The 22,498-nt window shown below is 41.5% G+C and overlaps 1 protein-coding gene across 1 annotated transcript in view; it reads right to left on the reverse strand.

Annotated features, from left to right (window-relative positions):
* Nucleotides 1-22,498, reverse strand: part of cdh23 (cadherin-related 23) — a 146,752-nt gene that overhangs the window by 46,975 nt on the left and 77,279 nt on the right. The window contains exons 11-16 of the mRNA XM_058651337.1: nt 19,370-19,482; nt 17,394-17,582; nt 12,782-12,931; nt 12,073-12,231; nt 1,936-2,000; nt 1,160-1,397 (exon numbers count right to left, since the gene is read on the reverse strand). Coding sequence (XP_058507320.1) covers nt 1,160-1,397; nt 1,936-2,000; nt 12,073-12,231; nt 12,782-12,931; nt 17,394-17,582; nt 19,370-19,482 — 914 coding nt within the window. The remainder of the gene's footprint in view (nt 1-1,159; nt 1,398-1,935; nt 2,001-12,072; nt 12,232-12,781; nt 12,932-17,393; nt 17,583-19,369; nt 19,483-22,498) is intronic.

Below are 22,498 nucleotides of genomic sequence, written 5' to 3' on the forward strand. Positions count from 1 at the left end.
ACAGCAACATCAACAACAATGACGATGCCCCCTCATTATTCTTGAGTTGGCAGGAACTTAAGTCCTCGGGCTGTGAGACGAGTCGACCGGGCTTCACTGGCAACAACAAAGGCTGGACAGGTTGTCAAAAACACTTACTTATATCTCTCCATTACATGCACATGTCTGCTCTTTGATTTAATGCCAACATTTTGAGTAGGCAATACTTTTCTTTCCCACAACCACAGCTTGGTATCCTCTTCCAGAATGTCTTGTGTGAAACCGGAATAACATCATAAGACTGTCTTTTACCACTCAAACGTGAGAGGAGTTTGGGGCAACAAAGCAAACAGATGAGTGGAAGTGGAAGCAAAGGAGTAAGAAGTGCAGATAAAATGATTTTCCTTTTTTTTTTTTGCTGAACATAAGAACTGTAGTAGGAGGCACAAACCTCCCAGGCCCCGTTTGAAAAAAGAAAGCAAACAGCAGAAAAATTACTATTTGCGCCGTCTCTCAGAACATCCTCACCCTTCACGTACATATTTTGTTTTTCTCTTTACTTCTTCTATGCCTGTTTTCCTGACTAGTGTGTGTATGTGTGTGTGTGTGTGTTTTCAGGGCATATCGCTGACTCACGAAATTGGGCGACTGCCTTCCCCGCTCCTCTTGGGCAACATATTAATATCAGCAACGTTTAAGGTTAGCGCAGACTAATCAAACACAGTGAGCCAAGCATGGAGCCCAGTCATCAGCTCCACTCCCACGACATAAACGCAAGCCCATCACAGTGCACTGGGGCACGTAAAATCACAGCTGTACCCACTGCCACAAGGGACACGAACGTCTTTCTCTCCAGGGCACAATCAAAAGAAACGTTGAGCCATTAGTTACGACTGTGCCCGTCTACTGGTGGCTTTGTGTGGCAGTGAGCGATGGCCAACACACAAGGGCGACCTGTTCTTCTTGGATACAGTGCAAACAAACACGTAACCACAAGATTATAGTAAAACATAGGAAATACAGGAGTGAAGGAAGGCAGCAAAACCATTTCAGAGTGACGATGAATTGCTTATGTATCTGTTGCAGTTAAACAAACTGTATATCACATACTGTATTATAAAAGAAGTGTAATAGGGAAAATGCAACCTTGATATGAGCACGTTTTTAAATCACGTCTCACCCTGATTCGTGCCACCGGCTGGACAGTCTGCTCGTTCTCTCTAAGTGAGCCCACATATGCCTCCTTCTGGAAGAGTGGTGCATTGTCATTGACGTCCAGGACATTCACACGGATCCGCCCTGTTGTCTCCTCACCGCCTCCGTCCCGTGCCAGCACGGTCAGTGTGAAACGCCGCATCAACTCATAGTCCAGACTGGCCCGTAAAGTGACCCAGCCAGTCTCATCATCCAGTGAAAACCTGGAAGAGAAAGCAAAGTAACTTCTGAAAGACATCACATAAAAAGTGTGTGCAACTGGCATATGCTTATTAATCTACGTTTGTTCATATTTATTGTATCTGGTAATAAGAAATAAATGATTCATTTCATATTTGTTCTTATCATTAGAAAGAATTTGTGTATGTCGCAATGAAAATGAAGTAACATGCATAAGTATGTATAAAATACTTTTAGTAGTAGAAAACCTCAAAATGCAACATATGACAGAGAAACAACTATTGTCTTCTTCTGACGGACTGAAGACAATGAATAAAGATTATGGAGAGATTATGTGTATGTGAGTTTCTCTTTGTATGCCATTCTGTGTATTTGTGGCCTGAAGACAGCAGATGTAAGGAGATGTGCCAGATATCGTTGTAGCTCAGCTGTCTCTGGCGAGTGCATGTGGCACAAAGACTGCAGTTCAATCGTTCACAAGAGGCCATATTAATGAAAAATTAATGAGGTTGTATGTTTGTGTGGACTGTGTGAGTGAGTACGTGTGTAACTTTATCTTACTGATCTGGCTCGTCACTGAAGTAGTAACGCACAGTCCCGAATGTGCCTGCATCTCCGTCTGTAGCCTGAACAGAAAAAGAAGAGAAAGGAAAAAAAAGAGTTCACTTTCAAAATGATGTTAACCTTCTTGTCAAGGTTTTCAGTAAATTCAGCTTTTGTTGTTCATTAATTTTGCTTTTCATCTGGATTTTGTCATCAATTCCTTTGTTTAACCAGTTCCATTTTTGATGCTCTTCCGGGATTAATTTGCAAATGTACTTTCATGAGCGGAAAAATAAATTCTAAACACTTAATCGAGTTGTTGTCTTAATAAGAGTGTGATGACGTGTTGCCGTCTTGTGAAAAGTGAAGGGGTGGAGGTTCATGCCCCTCCTGTTAGTTATCGCAAGCACAACGTGCCATGTGCTAGGCTTTGTGACACGGTTCCTAATTAAATTATGATTTTCACAAACAGAAATTCATGACTAACACATTGCAGATATGCTATTTTACGTTAAAGCATGTTACTTTATGTGAAGGCACTTATTGTTATTTGTGTATGTGTATTTGTTAACACTTGACTGACATGAAGCCCCCAAATGGCTGCATCAAACAATCTGTCCCGACTGATTTTTGCTCAGTTTCGTGAATGTCTCACTCCAACAGCTGCCTGAGAGTGTATGGATTTATAATAAAATGTGCTAGCCATGCTTCACTCTACAGAGGTGTTGACAGGATTAAATATGACGGGAAAACACTTTCCTCACCCACATGACCCACCACTGCCTTAAAAAAAGCAACAACCGCTGACATATGTTTAGCAGGAAAAAAAAGGGGGGGGGTGTCAGAGAAATGTCACGTAAAGAACGACACGTTCAAGAATCTTTTACGATGTGGCACATTAACACAATCGGTCTTTATATAGTCATGTATGCGTATGTGCACTCAGGCAGTGGTGCGGACATACAGGGTGTTGTGTCAGAGCTGATGGATCGTACCCAGAGAAGCTATTGTAATAAAGTTTCACTTCAGTGGCTCTGCAGTCAGTTGAAGGGCCAAACTTCAGCGGGTCTGCAGCCTGTTCTGTCAACCACAATGCCGGTCACTGTGATTCAGTGATACTCGCACACCGACCTTATTATGTGGGGGTTATGTGTGTGTGCAAGTGCAGGGCCAGTTTTTTTTTTTCTTTTTTTCTTCTATGCACCTGAAATTCATTTAAAAATGTGTCCGAGTATAACTTAATTAATATGTTTTTTCATTTGTATTAATATGCAAGGTGAGTCATGATTTGTGCTAAACCTCTCGTTTAAGTGTAAACGTGGATGTATGAGTGTGTTGTGGAATAAAATGTACAAGTCTTCTAAATTAAATGCATTGATGGACGGTGTGTGTGTGTGTGTGTGTGTGTGTGTGTGTGTGTGCAACTGTGAGTGTTAGTGCTCGTCTATGATGCCTCTCACCAGATGGAATGACGGCTGCAGCTATCAATGTTTGTTTTTTTTCCCACCGTTCTAAAAATTACACCATGCTGTTTAGCTCAATCTCGTAATTTCCCTGAGAGCTTCCACCACAACATTCTGGATAGTGAATGAGTGTTTCTTTTTAATGTCCAAATGGCCTTCACTTTGTTGTTAAGCGCACCGAAGCACACCCTGCTCAATGAGCCGAGAGTGGGACTCTAAATACTTGTGAGGTATTTTGGACCTTAGGTTCTTATATTAACCTTTGAGTTTTCATGTCCCGTGTCTGTATTATCTCATCATTTAATGCCACTTAACTGCTTTTTCCTCTCATTTTTTTTTTGCACACAAGCACACAATTCAACCTCCTTCCTCCTCTCCTTCCTCTTTCTCATTTATCTTCCCCCCCCTGTCATTACCTCAATTTCCTCTCTGCATCCCGAACTCCACCTCCACTGTTTCCCTCCACTCTCCTCTACATATCTCCATGGCACACTCTTACCCCCTCCTTCGCTTCCCTCCCTCTCTTGCTCCCAGGTGAGTGACAGGCCCATAAGTGCTCCAGTGATAGTGGTGGAGGTGTTAGCGTGACAGCTATCGAAGCAGTGACAGGAGCCACGCTCAGTCTGGGAGCTAATACTGCCTCTGCTCTACGGCCAAGCCCCTCTCACCGCAACGATAGACAGACGGTCGGAGAGAAAGACAGACATCATTCACCCACCCGCTCAAACAATCACCATGACAGTGCGGCCCAGCCACTTTTCCAAATGCTTGCCAAAGACTTTCAACTTCATACACAGAAGGCCCACAGCAGATGGATGATAGAAATTGGTCAGGCATTTGCTGTAACTTCACGCCATGCGGCTGGATCCTTGACACCAGGGTACGAGTATATTTGCCCCTCGTCACCATGGCAGCCTAAATCTCTCTTGGTTGAACAGTTGGAGGTGATGGAAAAATGTGCGAGTACAATTTAATGAGGGAAGAAGTGACATGGAAATAAAACTGGATGTGCCTAATAACTTCACCGACAATTACAACAAGTACTTCAACAACAGCAATGACTCACCACATTATTCACGGGGGTTTATAGATTTCATGCCAAGTAAGCAATGCTCAGTTATTTAAGGGCCGTCCAAAGTAACTGACAAGAGTCATTTGAAGCGAAAGTAATGGGGAAGATGTACATTGTTGTGCACGTTTGCTGCTAACCAAGAATATACAAATCCCTGTTGGTTGATTACATTACTTCTGACTGTTAAGACGATATTGTTTGCTTTAAAATGTATTATCATATATCGGCAAACACACCAACATCTGCCGATATGACTCATTTTTCAACACTAGGCTAAATAGGCTCAATATTTTTGCTCAGTGAAGAAAATCTACATCTACATATGTATGAGTCTGAATTTTTTTTATTATTATGTTAATTTCACAACAGAAGAGACAAAATGACCTCTGTAGATCAGTTATCGTCCCAAGTACTCCAAATATATCGGTATATCAACTATCGGCAACACGTCCAATATCTTGCATCCCTAATAAAGATAGTGTGTGACTCATGGATACATTTAGTTTTCCAGGCTGCAGTGGTGAGAATCTCCCCTGTGCTGAACAGCATCACACTGAGGTATCAGAGGTGGTGTTGTGATCAAAATCCAAACTAAGTTGTTAAGAAGTTTCTGCACAAAGAGTCAGTGAGCTGCTGATTGCCAATATAAACTCTGCAAACCTTGGGGACCTCAGGCAGTAACTACAAAAGAGAAATTAGTTCTCAGTTGACCAGTTTGGTTAAATGATGTGTTTCTTCCCATCAGAACGGTGAGGCCGGCAGGCAAACACAACTCTGTGCCAGTGTGTGTGGTTCGTATGGCGGTGCAACTGTGCACCAGTGCAGTCACTTGTGTCTGCATGCCTGGCAATGTAAGGGAGAACGTGGGTGATGATTGGATGCATGTATTGAGTGTTCTTGAATGAAATAGTGTGTGTATGTAGATTTATATGTTCGCGTGTACACATGATTAGAGATACACTCCAACCACTTACAGCAGAAACCGCTATTATCACACTCAATTGCTTTCAAGAGAAAGCTGAAATGAGCTCTTTCCCTCACGGTCGAGAGGAAGACATGGGTTGTAGAAGGTACAGGAGCAGATTATCAGCCCAGCTATCTTGTGGCCAGCGACGGAGGTTAAAGCTGTACCGGCCTTTCTATCCTGAGTGAGCTGGAATTTGAATTGATTGGCTCTTAAAATTGCTTTTTCTGTAGGAGCTTTAAGAGTCATGGAAAAGGAAACCAATTACTGGCTGTCAAAGCCTGCTGTCAAAATAGAGATGACCCCCAGTCCAAACACAGACAACCTCCTTAGTCTCAGTGTCTCACACCTAAACACAACGATGAACAATAGATAACACACACACACACACAGATGCCCACTTTATGACCATGACGGTTGGGGAGACAATGATGAAGACATGGCTGTCAGGTTATCTTCACCAGCTCCACTCGTGTGGCTCTTTTAAAGGCTTTGCCTCCCTTCCTTACACTGATCAATCTGACGCTATTCAAGCAGGATACAGTATAAACGGTTATATTTAAGCATGCACACCTGTAAACACTTTGCATATTCTGCAGTACGTGTGAAACATGCACGCTAAAAGTAAAACACTGATTATGTGACACATTATTTGCAGAATATTTAAGCAGGTCATCATCTCGGTAAAAAAAAAGTGTCTTTAGATCAGCAGTGTGGACGTCAGCAGCACTCTCAGCCACCGTGGGAGATGCACATTTCCTTAGAGAGTGTGGATAACAGTTCAGGCACTCGGGTAAATAATCTTCTTCATATCACACATGTTCCATAATCAACCACAGAAGGCACGACATGAAAAACACATCATTTCCCCACATGCACGTTCATAATTTTGCTTTGGCCATATGTTGGAATTAGTTTGCTGTGTAAAATATCCATTATTCACTGTCCCATTGTTTACCACTGCAGTGGCTCTTTTCACCCCACATCTGAATACACCGTCTTACTGGATGCTCGCTTTTCATAAAAGGCCAATCTGCTCTGACTCGTCAGCTGGCCCAGTCTTTTGTAATTGGTCGGCAGGTCCGAACATGTGTTGGAAATGTCAGGCTTGTTACCGAGAGGTTTCACGGTTGGAAAACACCACTGCATGGTGCCGCTTCACACCCGGCGAGCAGGTGGACATGTTATGTTACTTGGTAACATACAGTGAGACGGAACACAGAAAAATGCAAATGAGGTATTTGAGACACTAATTCCAGCAGTATTTTGTGGAAGCTTTTTTTTTTGCTGTGACCTTTTTAACTTGGCTGACATTTAATTGTATTTTTACGAAAAAAAACCATATGACACGCTAAGCGGGAAAAAACTTGAAAGTATAACAAAAAAAATGTATGTAAAGGTTCACAATGTAGCTATATTGGTACATCTGTAATGATACTGTACTGTAACTGTACACACACACACAGTTACTGGTTGTTACTGATCTCATCCACAGTAGCCAGTTAACTCTAGTGCCTTACTAACGCTATTTCAATACATAACATTTTATGACGTTGCTCTTGTGTTGTCCGCTCAAGTGTTTGTGTTTTGTTTTTTTTACAAATAACGACAAAATATGTTTAGATGGACAAGAGAGGTTTATACACCTCACACAGTAGAAGGTCACAATACCACCAAAGGTATTCCTGGAAGAAAGGCAAGACTGCATACTCTTTTAAAAGTAGCTTTTTTGTCTTCCCTCTCCTCTCAGTCAGTCACCTCAGTTTCAGTTTTACACACACACATATTGCCATGGGACTTGTACAGAGCCAGTTTGTATCTCTGATCAATACAACACAACAAGACTCAGAGCAGAGCAACAGCCTGGAAAAAGAGCAGACACTCTGCCACGAGTGTTGCGGCTTCTCTGAGATATGTCCAATTACTGATCTCGCATCCTGAACGGCTCCTCGACGAGCGCGGACTAAACTAATGCAAGTGAAGGATTCTCCTTCATTTTCCGTGCACGTAATGACGCAAAACGTCCAACCACTTCAGCAGAGAGGAGATACAACACCCCTTCACTAACTTTGACCAGTGGAGGACTAATCACATCTCTTGCCAGTTCCCCCAGCTGTGACCTAGAGCACCTGCGGGGGTTGATGGGAGCTGTGTGTGTTTTTACTGCGGACACTTTAGCGTAATGGCGATGGCGAATGTACTTTTACGACTGCTTTATTTCTCGAAACCATTAACGAGCAGGTGGGGGTGCTCACAGCGACTGCTGCCCGCCGACAGGATTGAACAACCTGTTTCGATTATCTCCCGACTACCCAGAACAGTAAGCTGGAGAAAGAGTGAGACTGACACAACTTTTTAACAATGTATACTTTTGTGAAACAGGAGCTAAATAAAGTGGAGAGGATGTTTTCACAACAGAGCTCTGACAGCTTGCAAGATAAAGCCTACTGTTTGTAGACAGCGGCAGTATAATTATTCCAACTGCATGTGAAACAGCTGTTACCTCAGGAATATGAAGAAGTGTGTGAGAGAGCGAGAGAAAGAGGGGAGCGAAGAGGACAGTGGGGTGGGCATAAGCTTTAAAAAGTGTGAGCTACCAGTGAGAAGACCGAATGTACAGTTCTAAGGCTGACAGCTTCATTTTGCCAGCAGATAAAGCAACAGTGTGTGAATGTAAATGACCTGATCTGATCTATGATCTATGTAATAAGGTAACATGTAAGTTTAAAAATTTTTTTACAGTGTGTGTTGGACTGTACGACGGAGTATCAGGGCCAAACAACAAAGAAAGAAAAAAATATTATCTTTCGAGAATAAAGTCGTAATATTATTATTTATCATTATTGAATTTAATTTAAAAATTTAATTTAAAGGCAAAACCTCTTGCAGTCCACCACTACCAGCCATTTCCCTCTCCACAAAAGAGATGATTTCCACCAAGTCTGTGTGATTCTTTCGTCGAAACAAACTCAGTTTCTTGCACAATCTTTTCAAAGTCCTGGTGCGAATGATAATGTGGTGCTGATGTACCAAAATGTAACTTCACAAAGTGCTCCGCGTTTCCCATCTCGTCTTTGCTTAATAATAATAATTTTATCCTCGTAATATTACGACTATATTTTCATAATATTACGACTTTTTTCTCATAATGTTACAATTTCTTTCTCATAATGTTACAACTTTTCTCATAATGTAACGACTTTATTCTCGTAAAGTTACGACTTTATTCTCGTAAAGTTACGACTTTATTCTCGTACTGTTATGACTTTATTCTCGTACTGTTACGACTTTATGCTTGTAATGTTACGACTTTATGCTTGTAATGTTACGACTTTATTCTCGTAAAGTTACGACTTCATTCTCGTAAAGTTACGACTTCATTTTCGTAAAGTTACGACTTCATTTACGTAAAGTTACGACTTTATTCAGGATGGCCCTAATACTCCTTCGTAGGATTTTGTTTTCTTTTTGCCTCTTATGTTAAGTTTTTTAAGTAAACACTATTTTTGCCACTTAACCCCTGCATTTGGATATACTAGTGTTGCAGTATAACATACTTTATAATCCATGAACCGACCAATAAACCAGACAAGTTGCACGTCTCTATAAAGCGGACAGTTCAGACGTACAGTAAGTCTCAGCTGCCGCATGTTTGTCCTCTGCCCGGTACAACTATTAACTATTATTCCATATGACAACGTCAAAACACTCCTGATAAGTGCCGTATTATTAGCAGTGATTGTGTGTGAGCTAAAAATATCAGGAGCGAGCTGGGCCTCTTTTATAACAAGAATGAATTATAATAGCTTTTGTGACTATCACCCCCGTCTTAACAGTGGTGAAAGTAAAACATCACCCCCTCTGTAATTTATAGCTTCCTGCTGCAAGCATTCATCATTGTGCCTCAGCCCTCAAACATACAGCATCTGCACTGAGCCCATAAAACACACAACATGGCACGAGCAGGGCACCCAGACCCTAACCCAGGACCAATATTAAATCATACATTTTATGTAAGCGGAAAAGTATGTGTGAGTAAATAGTTGTTCTACTTGTGCAGGCATCCTAAACATGCATATCCCCCAATGTAGAGGCTGATGGAACTAAGAGCCAAGAGAGTTTATTCCTAGCAGAAACAGATTCAGAAACAGTGAATCAATGCAACACCTGAAAACCATTAGAAATCTAATGGTAAAACAGAGAAAGGGGAAAAAACAACAATAACCAAGGGCATGCAATAAATAAGAAATGAAAGAAGACAAATTTTCTGAAAGGCAAAGAGAGAAAATAAGACTGATTCCACTGATACGTGCAGCTGCTGGTGTCTAAAGTCTCCAGGGTACAGAAGAGACAGAAAGAGAGAGTTGGAGAGAAAAGGACCCAGACAAAAGAGTAAATCACAATAAATATTTATAATGATAAGTAATGCTGTGGACCATAAATATTAAACAGCCACTGCCTGTGTGTGTCTGTGTGTGTGTGTACTTATATGTTAAGCAGTGTCTACAGGGACACAGGAGTGGGCACTGAGTAATGCATTGACTAACATTGTACATAAGCTCTGATCAGATCAGCAGTGAATATTAACCCAAACAAAGAATTTCAATCGCATTATCAGACTGCTTGTTTGGCACCTTTTTATAAAAGGACCAGGAACAAACACGACTCATTTCAGTTCATAGTTTCATCCTGATTCCAACCTCGTCCGCCACATTACTGATCTGTAATGTGATGGACAAAGAAAAAAAGATTATTATATAATTATTGTGAAACCTGAAATTTTTAGAGGTGGGCTTTAGAGGTGGAGGTGTATTTTTGCTGGGAAAGAAAGAGTTGCCCTCCTTTTTTTCACGCTTAAGTATAATCTGGCCACCGTCTGTTTCACCTCGCAGCCACTTGACAGAGAGCAACGAGAGGCTTGACTCAGCCTAACAATCTCCTTATATTGTGCTGCTCTGACTTGTTCACTGCACTTAAGACAAGCAGACAGTGTGAACTTGCAATAGTTAGAGAGTGAGACCGAAAAAATTAAAATGTGCCACACACTTAAAACCCAGGGAGCTGTATTATAAAAGTGCAGAATAAAATGTGCTTGAGGGAAGTAGAAATTCTTGTAATAGCAGCACGAATTGTTCGGGGCCTCATTGACTTTAAGTCGACATTCTTTTTCCCCTAACAATGACATAATTGACAGGTTACGTGGTGCAGACTCACAGGAGTGCGTTGGAAAGTTTTAAAAGCTCGCTGAACGCAATCAGGTGCAGTTATGTAGGTACAACTCTGCAAAGCCAGAACGTGATATTCATTTGAAGAAATGTGACATAGTACTGTACATTTATGAGGGGCGTCATCCACTCCATCATTTCTCCACCTCTGCATGAATAATGTGAAGCAGAGAACGGGTTTTTCTTCTTACCGTCTAACGTTTCAAACAATGCACAGACACTCCACCCGTTCTAAAATTCAATTGCTCATTACCCACACAAACAAGAGTGAAGCGGCCGTGGCTTGTTTGATCAGACCGAGGCACATAAATAAACAATATCGGATTTTGTCGTCGGCTTACAAATGATGTAACCTACTGTCTAAATTACTAATGAACTGAATTATGACAGAACCACAAAGGCAAACATGACTGCGCAAACACATTAACAACACAAACTCCAAACACACATACGCGATATAGTCCTAATCACGTGGGACATCGTGGATAAAAAGTCGACATTGTCTTTCAGCCTCATGTTTAACTTGCAGGTGGTAAGGGACACTGTTGTCTGGCTGAGTAATGGCGACATCGGATCTGGTTAGTCTTACGTGTGTATTCTGTTTAGCGGGGTCTAAGAGGGCTGGTGTAAATGTGTGACAACATTGCAGTGCTCTGATCCAACAGTGTATCATAAACATGTGCTGCCATCCATGCCGGAGGAGCTCTCATTGAGAGGTCGTCACTTCTCATCCTATTTACAACCCATCCACACTCGAGAGCGAGCAATCAGGATTCCATGGCATGGCCGCATGCTCTGGCACGAGGCCAACATCAGCCAGGTCTTATCGGGTATTAGACTGCCTCGCAATCTCCATTTCATGAACACCCAGTATACAATAAACACTATTGATTTTCACATTGTGCTTTTCTGCACTTGAACCTAGTAGATTGTGAGCGTTCTGTCACAAGAATTGTAATGAATAATAATTCAGTTTTGTGGGGAACCGTTTAGAGGAGTTTTCCGATCCAGCTAAAGCCGTTGCTGCTGGTCAGCTAAGTGACTAAAAACACTGCTGAATGGTGGAGCATTAGAGCTTGCAAATTGGCCATGAGAGTGCATGAAACGTATACCCAATAATGGTGAACCAGATTACACTGTGTTAATCTGAAGCAGCTTCGCTTGAGTCGCAATAAATCAAAACTCATCTATGGTTAAGTCTCAGGAGGGAACTGGGTCACATGAAGCACAACACACACACACACCAAGATTTCATTCCCTATCCCTAACAACTCCCATAAAGGTTACTAGTGCTAGTCAGGTTTTATTGTAATCTCGCTGGATTCTAGTTGAACTCCTCTTCAGGGATAAATCACAAGAAACTACCCTTTGAGTCATTTATCACATTCTCTGCTCTGTAAACAAGGCACAGTGATTTTCAGGGATACTCACTAGGATGCGTAACAGCGAGGTGCCAGGGGGTGTGTTTTCAGGAAGGCTGATGTTGTACAGCGGTTTGCTGAAGATGGGCCGGTTGTCATTCTCATTGATCAGCTCAATGAAGACACGGGCAAATCCCACATGGTCGGACATGGACTCATTGGCAAAGAGCTGAGGGGAGACAACAAGTAAGATATATAGAGCACTTGACATTTCATTGCACGTGTTACAGTTCAGCTCAAGAAACAGCATGCATTAAATATTAGTTTATTTATTCAAAACAGTTAATTATTGCCCTCTCTTTTTTTATTGCAGCATAGACGTCAAAGATTAAGTGAGTTTAGGATTTAAACTGAGGTGACAAAAACTCAGTCAGACATAATGAAGCTACATTTAGGCTTTGGTGCTTAAACATCAGACTGGGTACGCAGTTGATTCAAGGGCAGTCTCACAGTGTAGGGCAGCAATTGTTCGCTCATACTGTGTCTTTACAAACATGATTTGTTAGACATTCACAGTTAATAAAAAAAACATGCTTTATCCTACTGCCTCGTACATTATTAACCAATAAGCTGTGGGCTGTGGAGGGGAGATGCTGGCCGCTGTGTCCTTCCTCAGCCATGTCTATTATGATTTCTTGAGTGCATCCAAGCATTAATTATCATGTAAATGTTCACATTTGAGGGGTAAGAGAACTAATAACAAATACAACAAAACTCACAGAGAAGCTGTAGCTGCGAATATTTTCGAAGTCCAGCGGCATGGCCACCCTCATCCTGATGTCGGCACGCCCCTGCACTGCTGTGGGGGAGATGGTGAAGTATTCTGAATTGTTTCCTGTCAGGAACACCTGGAACATGCTGTTCACCCCCTGCCGCAAGAGGGATAAGAAAAAACAGGGGTTAGTGAGAGAGAACAGGCAGATATATAAACTAACAGTGGTGGAAAAAATGTGGTTGATAAAAGTCCCTGGTACAGAATATCCATTGATTTTTGAGGGTTCATTTTAAGACAAAACTTATAATTCATGATAATACTAAGGTGCAGAGACACCTCCATTCACTCTTATCAGTTATGAGCAAGACGTTTATTTGTATCACTGCATCTCTTTGCAAGATTTCTTCTATCCTTCAATGGCACTTGCTCTGTTCTCTTTCCCTTTTCAATCTGTCGTTCAGAATACTTCCAAGGCCAGAGTATTTTGGAATTAGAACTCATTTTATTTACGCACACCAATTAGTGATTAGTGAATTTGACCTCTGCATTTAATCCGCACAACATTAGTGAACAAACCCCAGTGGGCAGCACTTATCTGCACCCGGGGATTAATGGGGGTCCGGTACCTTGCTCAGGGGCACCCCACGCCTTGACCAAGATTTGAACCAGCAACCCTCAAGCCCTTCCCTTCCACTCGTTTCCGCCGATAACATTACAAGGCAAAACTAAATCGTTCTGAGTGATATGCAAAGATGCATGCCATAAAATCATGCCATCATATATGTAGTTATCCTCTATTTTCATACGGTGTATTATAATCTGCCTGTGAAAGGGTCTTAATTGTAGCGAGGATGCGAGACCTCAACGAAAATTGCAGGCTTCACTACACATTTGACCTGGACAGCTGCACTTTGCAGGAAAAGCAAGGAGAAACAAGGCGGTAAGCACAACTGTCAAAATGTGAACCAAAATGGTTATGACAGGGTTAGACAGCGACACGGGCATGAGTACTAAATTACAGCCTCATCTCATCTCATTTGAATCCTTTATCGCCAACACCGAAACCCTACACTGCACTGTCACAATATGAAAATTGGCATCTGTGTACAACATGAAATAAATACCCGTGCGCTGCCTGTGGTGCTGCATGTCCAGCTGGAAGTGTTACTTACTCTAGCCAGTGAGGAGGGTTTTAACCATATGCTAGTTTAATCATCATATCGTGTGTTGATTAAAGTAAAGGGAGTAAAAGATGGCTGATGGAATTCCTAATGACAGCCACGACTATCTTCCTTAATTCAGACATGTTGGTGTTTATATCAAATTCGGAATAAAATAATCTTACAGTCATTCCTCTTCCTCAGATAAATCCCAAATATCAAATGCATGATGAGCAAATATAAGTCAAGAGAGGGTCAAAATGACATTACAGCTCTGAAAAGGCTGTGGCCGTCTTGAGCTGAGAAAACAGCTCTAGATCCCTCCTGCTTTCATATATAAAGCTGTGGGGCAGCCAATCATGTCGCTATTGTAGCAGACAGACGAAGACGGGTGGCGCGTTGATTGGCATTAGGCCGGTGGTTGAAATAGCCCCCTTGTTTTTGTTTTCATTTCTGGGAGAACCATTGTGGCTGATGACTCCTATTTAAAAGACCATCCAATATGCAGGGATGTCACCTCAAACTGCCCATAAACGTAATTGCCTGTCCATTTGCTCCTGCCTTTAGAAGCCCCCAATAAAAGCAGCCTGTCAGATGCAACTGCCACAAAGTTTAGTGACAAGTTCCAGCAGCAAAGTTTTTAAAGATGCTAGCCGAGCAGAAGAGAATATGAAGGTGGTGACAGAGAGAGAGAGAGAGAGAGAGAGAGAGAGAGAGAGAGAGAGAGAGAGAGAGAGAGAGAGAGAGAGAGAGAGAGAGAGTTAACTACCACTTCTGTCACAGTGTAAAAAAAAATGAAACGTCTGTCTGCCTGTAATCCTTCATAGTAGAAAAAAAGTGAGATTACAGCACAGGTGTGGCAGAGTGTAAATGAGTGTGAGTGCTGGCACAGGATCAAAACAGCAATACAAAAAGGCCTTGTGGATTTTAGTCTTTGTAATAGATGTATAACAGTCTTACAATGCAAGCCTGTAACACACAATTTGCGAACATAACATTATTCTGGATTATGAACGAGCATTTTCTTCTGTTGGATTAAGGTAAATAAACTGTGGTCCCTAAAGGTTATACATAAACATATACAGAGGGACCTCTTATCATGTGCAAAGGTGTCTGAGTTGTCACCCCCTTGCACAGTTCTTCCTTCTCTGACTGCAACACAACACCCCTAGAATTAATATACAGGCCCGGCTGGTAAATACTCTTGCTATCACTTCTTGAAGTGCTTTCTTTTTCTTCTTTCTGCTTCATCCTGCTCTACCAATTATTCAGGCCTCTGGTTCTGCTGTTCAGAATGTTTTGAGTCGCTCCTCTGTCTCTTTCTCGCGCCACCTTTTTCTCTATCCACTTGACTTGCAGTTATCTGTCAAATTCCACCCTGACAGCCACTGTGGCTAAATCAATCAGAGTTGACTAGCTTTCGTCTTATCTGCACCAGTGGTGATTGATTTTCCTCGTTAGGTATAATTTGATGCTCTATCCCATCTCTTCCAGAGCAAATTAAATTGTAGTTGACTCCAATATGCTGCTGTGAGCAGGCATGTGCAAATATGAGAGCGGGAGAGAGAAAGGGGGAGAGAGAGAGAGGGAGAGAGGGAGAGAGAGAGAGGATGGCAGAGTAAGCGTAAAGTGAAAAAGTCTTTGAGTTCTGTGTGTGTGACATGTGTCACCACATTAGGTTGACAGATCCAGCTAATGGGAAGTGGCAGACATACTAAAGCATATTGTTGATGGTTTGACTGTCCACACTAACACACTCACTAACACACACAAGCTCTGTCTCAATCCAGAGGCTGGATGTGTGTATTCTTCATCCAGATGTTGTCAAAATGCATCACCACACTGCGACGTGGGCTGTCCCAATTGACACATCAATCGTCGGCTCCTTCGAACGCGGCTGAAGTTTTGTGGCTTGAGTTTTTTTCTTTGTAAAAAATAAATAAAATAAAATAATTATAATACAAATAATACATACAAATAATACAAAGATAAGATATAATTGTGATATAATTTCTAAGAAATGTGAACTCATTCTTTATATTATGTAAACAGGGTTTATTTGTGGATCAAAGAGAAGAATTAAGAATCTCAACCAGGTTTGTTGTGATGATGATCTGCTGTGAATAATTAACAGTTATAGAGTTGACTGCCTTAGTTTAATAGTTGATTTACCTCTATGACGTTGTTGTTAAAAAAACACTGCTGTAGAAATAGTGTTTTAATTTTGTACACATTTTATCTGTGAGGAGTACATTTAGTTAGTCAAATTTAAGGGAAATCATGTGACTTGCTTGAGATACAGTACATCACACACCAGCGTCTGGGTTGATGCGTCTCTATTTTCTCCATTATTGCATGAAATATTAAGGTTATACCTGGAGAGTCTATCAAAACTAGAACTGACTGAAAAACACAATTAATTCTACAACTATGTTGAAAAATTAAATATAGTTTACATCAGATTTAAATATATCGGGGATGTTTTTGCTGATTCGGGCTTAAATCAGCAGTCAGGCTTCAAGGGGCAGAAGAACTGCGATTCAGGACTTTGAACTGTGGAGGGCAGCACTTAACCTCTCGGTGTACAGTCTGCCAGGATTTATTAGGAGAAGAAGAAGAAGAAAGAGGGAAAGTCGTGAGTTGTGTGGGCTAGACCGTCTCATTTCACACAACGCATTTTATCTGTTGTTCAGTCCCTGGATTGAGACAGACACACACACACACACACACATGCACGCAGTGACTAAGGTTCTTTGTGGCTGCTGCATTTGTAAATCGACAGATAAAAACATATCGCTAACAACATTTTCATGTAGCTGTCTGACGTGACTTTGTTGCAAGATCAAATTGTGAGTGATGTACGTGTTGTGTGACACCCAGCCATTATGTCTGAACCTCCTTATTCATCCATCTATCCGTCCATTTTCTACCACTTTATCCTTCACTGGGGCATTGTGGGGCGAGCTGGAGCCAATCCCAGCTGATACAGGGCAAAACACTGGGTACATCCTGGATAAATCGCCAGTCCACCGCAGGGACCCTCCTCATTCATCATCAGCAAAAATAAATAACAACAGTTCCGATAGTCCAATAGTTGAGTGGATGTGTAACTTTGAAATAACACCTACAGAATACCTTGTTTTTTTTGTTCGGAAACAAAATCAGTGTTCCGTCCGTTACACAAAGATATTTTTTGGTTTGGTTCAATTGGATCATGACTATGCCATTTAATTCCACTCAACAGTTGAATAAATACAGTTGTTTTCTGTAAGGTCCTGATGCATTTAGTAGAATCTAACTCAGGGGTAAGTGAGAAAAACAATTAAATTCCCCACAACTTCTGTTTATCTTAAGTGTCGGTTTGACCAAATCACACATCAGCACCTGAAGCTTGGCACAGCTTTATTACCAATCACAAGATGCCAAGGCTGCATAGACAACACATGATTGACTCACCTCATCTTTGTCTTCCGCCTGGATGAAGAGTGGCAGAGCAAAGCCCACCTGGGCGAGCTCAGTGATCCGCACCCGATACTCGGTGCTGTTGAACTTTGGAGCGTTGTCATTCTTGTCAATTAGCAGAATGGTGAAGGTGGTCATCACCGTGGCCTCTGATGGACTGCGATCATCTTTTAACTCTGTGGCCTTATTGTGGAAACAAATGGACGCGGAAATCGTCGAGGGAGAAAGAGAAAAGGGGGAGAGATACATGAGATTCATTTCATTGCGCTGAAAATGTCATTTTGGATGGAGGCGGTCAGCAAGCAATCTCAGTCAGTCAGTCATCAATAGGTGGACAGGTGGACTCAAGGCAATCATAGAAATAGGCTCAAAGTGGCGTCAAAAGAGGGCCAGCAAATGTACATCCACACACACACACACACACACACAATGAGATTTAGGAGAAAGTCCAATTGAGAAGATGCAATTACACACACTCGCTGTTTCTGGTGAGCTCAGAGTCAAAGATGTGAGGATTCTGAAAGAAAAGAAGAAAATAAATGGAAGGGGAAGGTAGGAATGGGCAGGTGGGGTCCCGTTTATTGATAGAGTGGTGTCAAAAACAATAAGAGAGGGGGCAGGTACTACTTGCCTCCGCCTGGGTAATCAAGGTAGTTTAGCCTCTCCTGTCTCAATGCCACTGAATCATTTGACCGCGACCTCATACGCTCAGCACTATCTAAGCTGCCTGAAGTTGAGAAATTAGTTGTATTACTATGGCACACCACAATCAATAGTAGCACTACCTACGAAAGCACAAGTAAAGAGAGGCAGAGAAAATATAGAGGGAGAAAAATCCATATCTTATAAATACATTTTTTGGGCGACATTTTCTCGTTTTCAGCACTTTCCCTTATTCTACTTTTCTTCTTTGTAATTATTGATTTCAATTAGGAAGATAGAGTGAGTCTGGGATTGTTAGCCAGAATCTCTCTTGTATTAACATTAAGAGTCAGCTCAGCTGTATCTCAGCAGTCCTTTCATAAGAAATGTCATGCGACCTGCTTTTTATTAACAATAATTGCAGCTAAATGAGGGAGGATGTGGTCGTGAGGCCATTAACTGTCCTTAAAGGCCAATTATTGTCCCCAACAGGTGCAAACCATTTCTCATTCAAAATCCACAATATAAGACTGCAGGTGTACCGGAAAAAAAACAACAAAAAAAACAAAACACGGATTTGATTTGAAAACCTTCCACTCTCATTAGCCCTCGGCAAATCATTTCACACAATCTCTCACACCTGGGGGGGGGGGGGGGGGACCACTTGGTGAACAAGAAAAAAATGTCATCAAAAGGAGAGTGGACAAAGCGAGAAAGCTGTGGGTGGGGAGGGATTGAGGGTGAGAGGGCATGGCTGACATGCTAAAGAGCCAAGTGAGATAGACTGTGGGCTCAGTGGAGGGACAGGGGGATTCAGACACTTCACCTGATCTAAACAGAAAAAAAGGAAGAAGAGAGGAGAGAACAAAAGGAACACTAAGCAATGCGGAGCACTGTAAATCCTATTCCTTTATCTTGTCCTCCTCTGCCCCTTCTGTCCTCCCTCACGGCTGACTGCTGACTGAACTCGAGCTTCGCAAGGAAACATCACCACAGAATAACCACATTTGTGCACAGACATATTGACCGAGTCTACAGTCACACAAATCCTGTGTCTTGTACTAAGTCAGTGTTGCACTGACCTTAAAATCTCACCTAATTGGAACAGTGTGAAGACACCACGTCAAAATATGTATAGTACAAGCAAAGGTGATGTATTGCGTTTATCAGGTCTTTCGAGGCGATCAAAAACCAGACAGTGCATTGATTTAATACTCGATCATATCAAAGCTCTCTCTTGATCCACTGATGAAAAAGATTTTCGATCGCTTCTCTGGGTTGCGACAGTCTCCCCCCGCTCCTTTACCGCCTCCCGTTCAGCAGCTCACCTTGACAGTGATAGTGAATCCTGCTGAGTAGAGTGGGTTTTCTCTGTCCACCTGGCCATTCACTGTCAGAGACCCACTGATGTAGTCCAGGGCAAAAACGCTGTTGGTGTTCCCTGGATGGATAGATGGAAAGAAAAAAAGACAAGAGAGTAGAAAGTCAGAGGGACAAAGAAAACTGGCGTTGTGGATAATTCAGCATAACCCCCAGCATGCAGCATGGCTCCACTGGAAAGGAGAGAGATGGATAAGCATAGTGTATCTCTCCATTTCATGCAATATGGATACAACTTTTGCTGTGCTGTGCTGTGTTTTGTCTCTTGCTACCTGCCAAAGGCTGACCTAACAACATCAACCAGTACACACTCTCCTGCCACTGCTTCTGACCCTTTACTTCTTCACTGGACGTATGTTAATGTCACCGACGGTTCACATGTTCAAGTTTAAGAGAATTCAGCTGTTGTTAATATTCTCATGTCACATAAATGCCATTCAAATGGGTTCATACTGTATCTTAAAAAGTACAGGCTATGTTTTATGAATGGATGAGTAACGAATTGAATAGTTAATTTTTCAATATGACAATTTCAAAACATTTGTTTTTAGGGCACCTGCATGAAGACATTCAATCACATCAATTTAAAATCATGGATTTCTTATTAACTTAAAAGAAGAAGAATGATTTGATTTCTTTGAATTTTGGTTGAAAAAAAAACAAAAAAAAAAAACCCAGCCACAATAAGCGAATAAATTGTCTATATAAGACAATAAGATTCAAAGACTGATTATGTGAGCAAACCACACATTTTAATTGCACTGGTGAAGTGCATTAACTTTGCTGTAGTCTATGTCCTTTTTTCAGAGATGAGCATTTCAAATTATGAACGCTGCACTGTTCTCATTAACAAGTTCAAGTGTGTCTAGTGTTCCATATTCAATTCAATCATGGAGGTTAAAATATTAGACTGAGACCCACTTGAGTCGTCCCCTCGCATACATTCCTTAATCCCTCTTTTCCTTTTCAAATTACTGTCCTAATTATTAACTTTCTCAACTCCCTCGCACTCTTCGATGACACGCTGTCTGTCTCTCTTTTGGGCATCATGCGGCTGCTGCGTGCTAATTACACCCAGCAGATGGAGACAACAAACGAAAAGGCAGCCAACTGCCACTGTCATTCGATTCTTTGCATCTGTCACATGTGTTGCACGAGACCCCGAGCAGCCCCTGTGCAATCTTTAGATAGCGTTCCACTTCATACATGTTGATGTTATCAGAGCAATCTGCTCAGGGAAAGACAAACAATGGAGCGGGCAGGACTGAATGAGAGATTTCCTGTGAGTCATTTTACCGATGCTTTGTTAATGTCACTGTTTTGAAACCGTTTGATAATCTCAGTAAGAGGAGGAGAAATCATGAATGTAAACTCATTCCCTGTCTATATACTGAGAAAATAGATTAAGTTCCTGCTTAAATTATTAAATGAAATTATTACAAACCAATATTGATAAAAGCAACCTTGAAGATCTTGAAATATGTTCTAAGTGTCTTTATCTATACACAACTAATGTCACGATATTAACAACATACACAGTGGATTTAAAAGGAAATTATATAAATGTGAATTACATTAATAATTTGAGATATGGGAATAAACAAATGACATCCCCCCCATAGACTTTGGTTCAGCCTTGTAATTTATACGTTTATATTATACATTAATTATACTTAGACAACATGATATGATTACACACACGTCTGTTGTAGGTTATGAAAGTATGAGATTGAATTTCTTTGGTGTTTTTATGCCTTTTCTCTTGTGTCTTTTATGAATGAATGATGTATGTGTGTGAGCAGCAGACTGGATACAATTTCCTTCGGGATTAATAAAGTAGCCGGTTTTTTTGTGTGAATGTGAAGTAAATGTATGTTGCAAATCAAAAGTACTTGTGCGATTACCTCTGCTGATTTGACTTTCTGAGGCTGCACATCCAAATATCTTAATGATATTGAAATATGAAGCATGAACATGTTTCTTGGATGTCGTCATTTAAACTAAACTAATTTGCATTAGTAGGCCCAACTATGAAGTCAAGCTGCACTTTGGAAGGGATTATGAATCTCTCTCTTCTCGATAGGTTGAGGTTGAGACTTCGGAGAAACATGGTCAGAAGAACGGTTCACAGAGCACAATAGCTAGGGTCAACAGCTTAACCCATGCTTGTGTTCCCTGTTCCCCACTCACTGCTCTATTATTGCCCGGTACTGAGCCTGGAATAGAGAGGAGACAAGCCACAGAACAAAGAGCACCGACGGGGAGTAGAGAAGAAGTGGCCGGCCAGCAGAGAGGGCACAGCTCTGGGGTAATTAGCCTGGATTGAGGGCAAAAGGTGGGAAGAGGGGAGGGAGGTGGAAACTGTAATGCTACTGCTGATGGTATCAATTTTACATAATATTTTGATTGAAATGCAAGTCTGGAAACGCAGCGAGATTACCGTCTAATCAAGATTTATCACTTTACAATAAAGCTTGTTTGGTTTTCATAGACTTAGAATCAGCCTTTTATGTGTACAGTGTAATTCCTGTTTAAAGAAAATGCTCACTGGGCAGACAAAGAAACATCTTTTTTGTAGTGAGTGCTGGAGTTACAGTTCAATTTCTATTTTTTTTGTAGTGCCAATTCACAACATATATAATCTCCAGGCATTTAACGTAGTAAGGTCAAGACCTTACAATTATTATAGAGAGACCCAACAGGAACACAATGGGCAAGCACTTGGCTTGCACTCTCACTATTAGATGTCACACACTGGGAATTTGAAGTTGAAATGCAGACATGTTGACAAAGAAAATGAACACTCCCAGAAACAGAGAGATAATGAAACGTCACATGTTCCGTATGAAATCATTGCAATGATCCTGATCACAGCATTCCTCTTATTCTCAGTAGAGGGGCAAACTTGATGTTGATAATCATTTTTTTGGGTGGGGAGTAACGGGCATCGGGGGACCCTGACCCACTCAGTGTGGGCACCATGCCTCAAAATTGGTTTGTGAGCTTCAGTGCCCCAACTAGAATCCCAATCTAGTGTAACAGCCGCTCTTTAACCGGGCGACTTGATAGTCAACTTG

The sequence above is a fragment of the Solea solea genome, chromosome 15 (assembly GCF_958295425.1).
Source record: "Solea solea chromosome 15, fSolSol10.1, whole genome shotgun sequence".
NCBI classification, from domain to species: Eukaryota; Metazoa; Chordata; class Actinopteri; order Pleuronectiformes; family Soleidae; genus Solea; species Solea solea.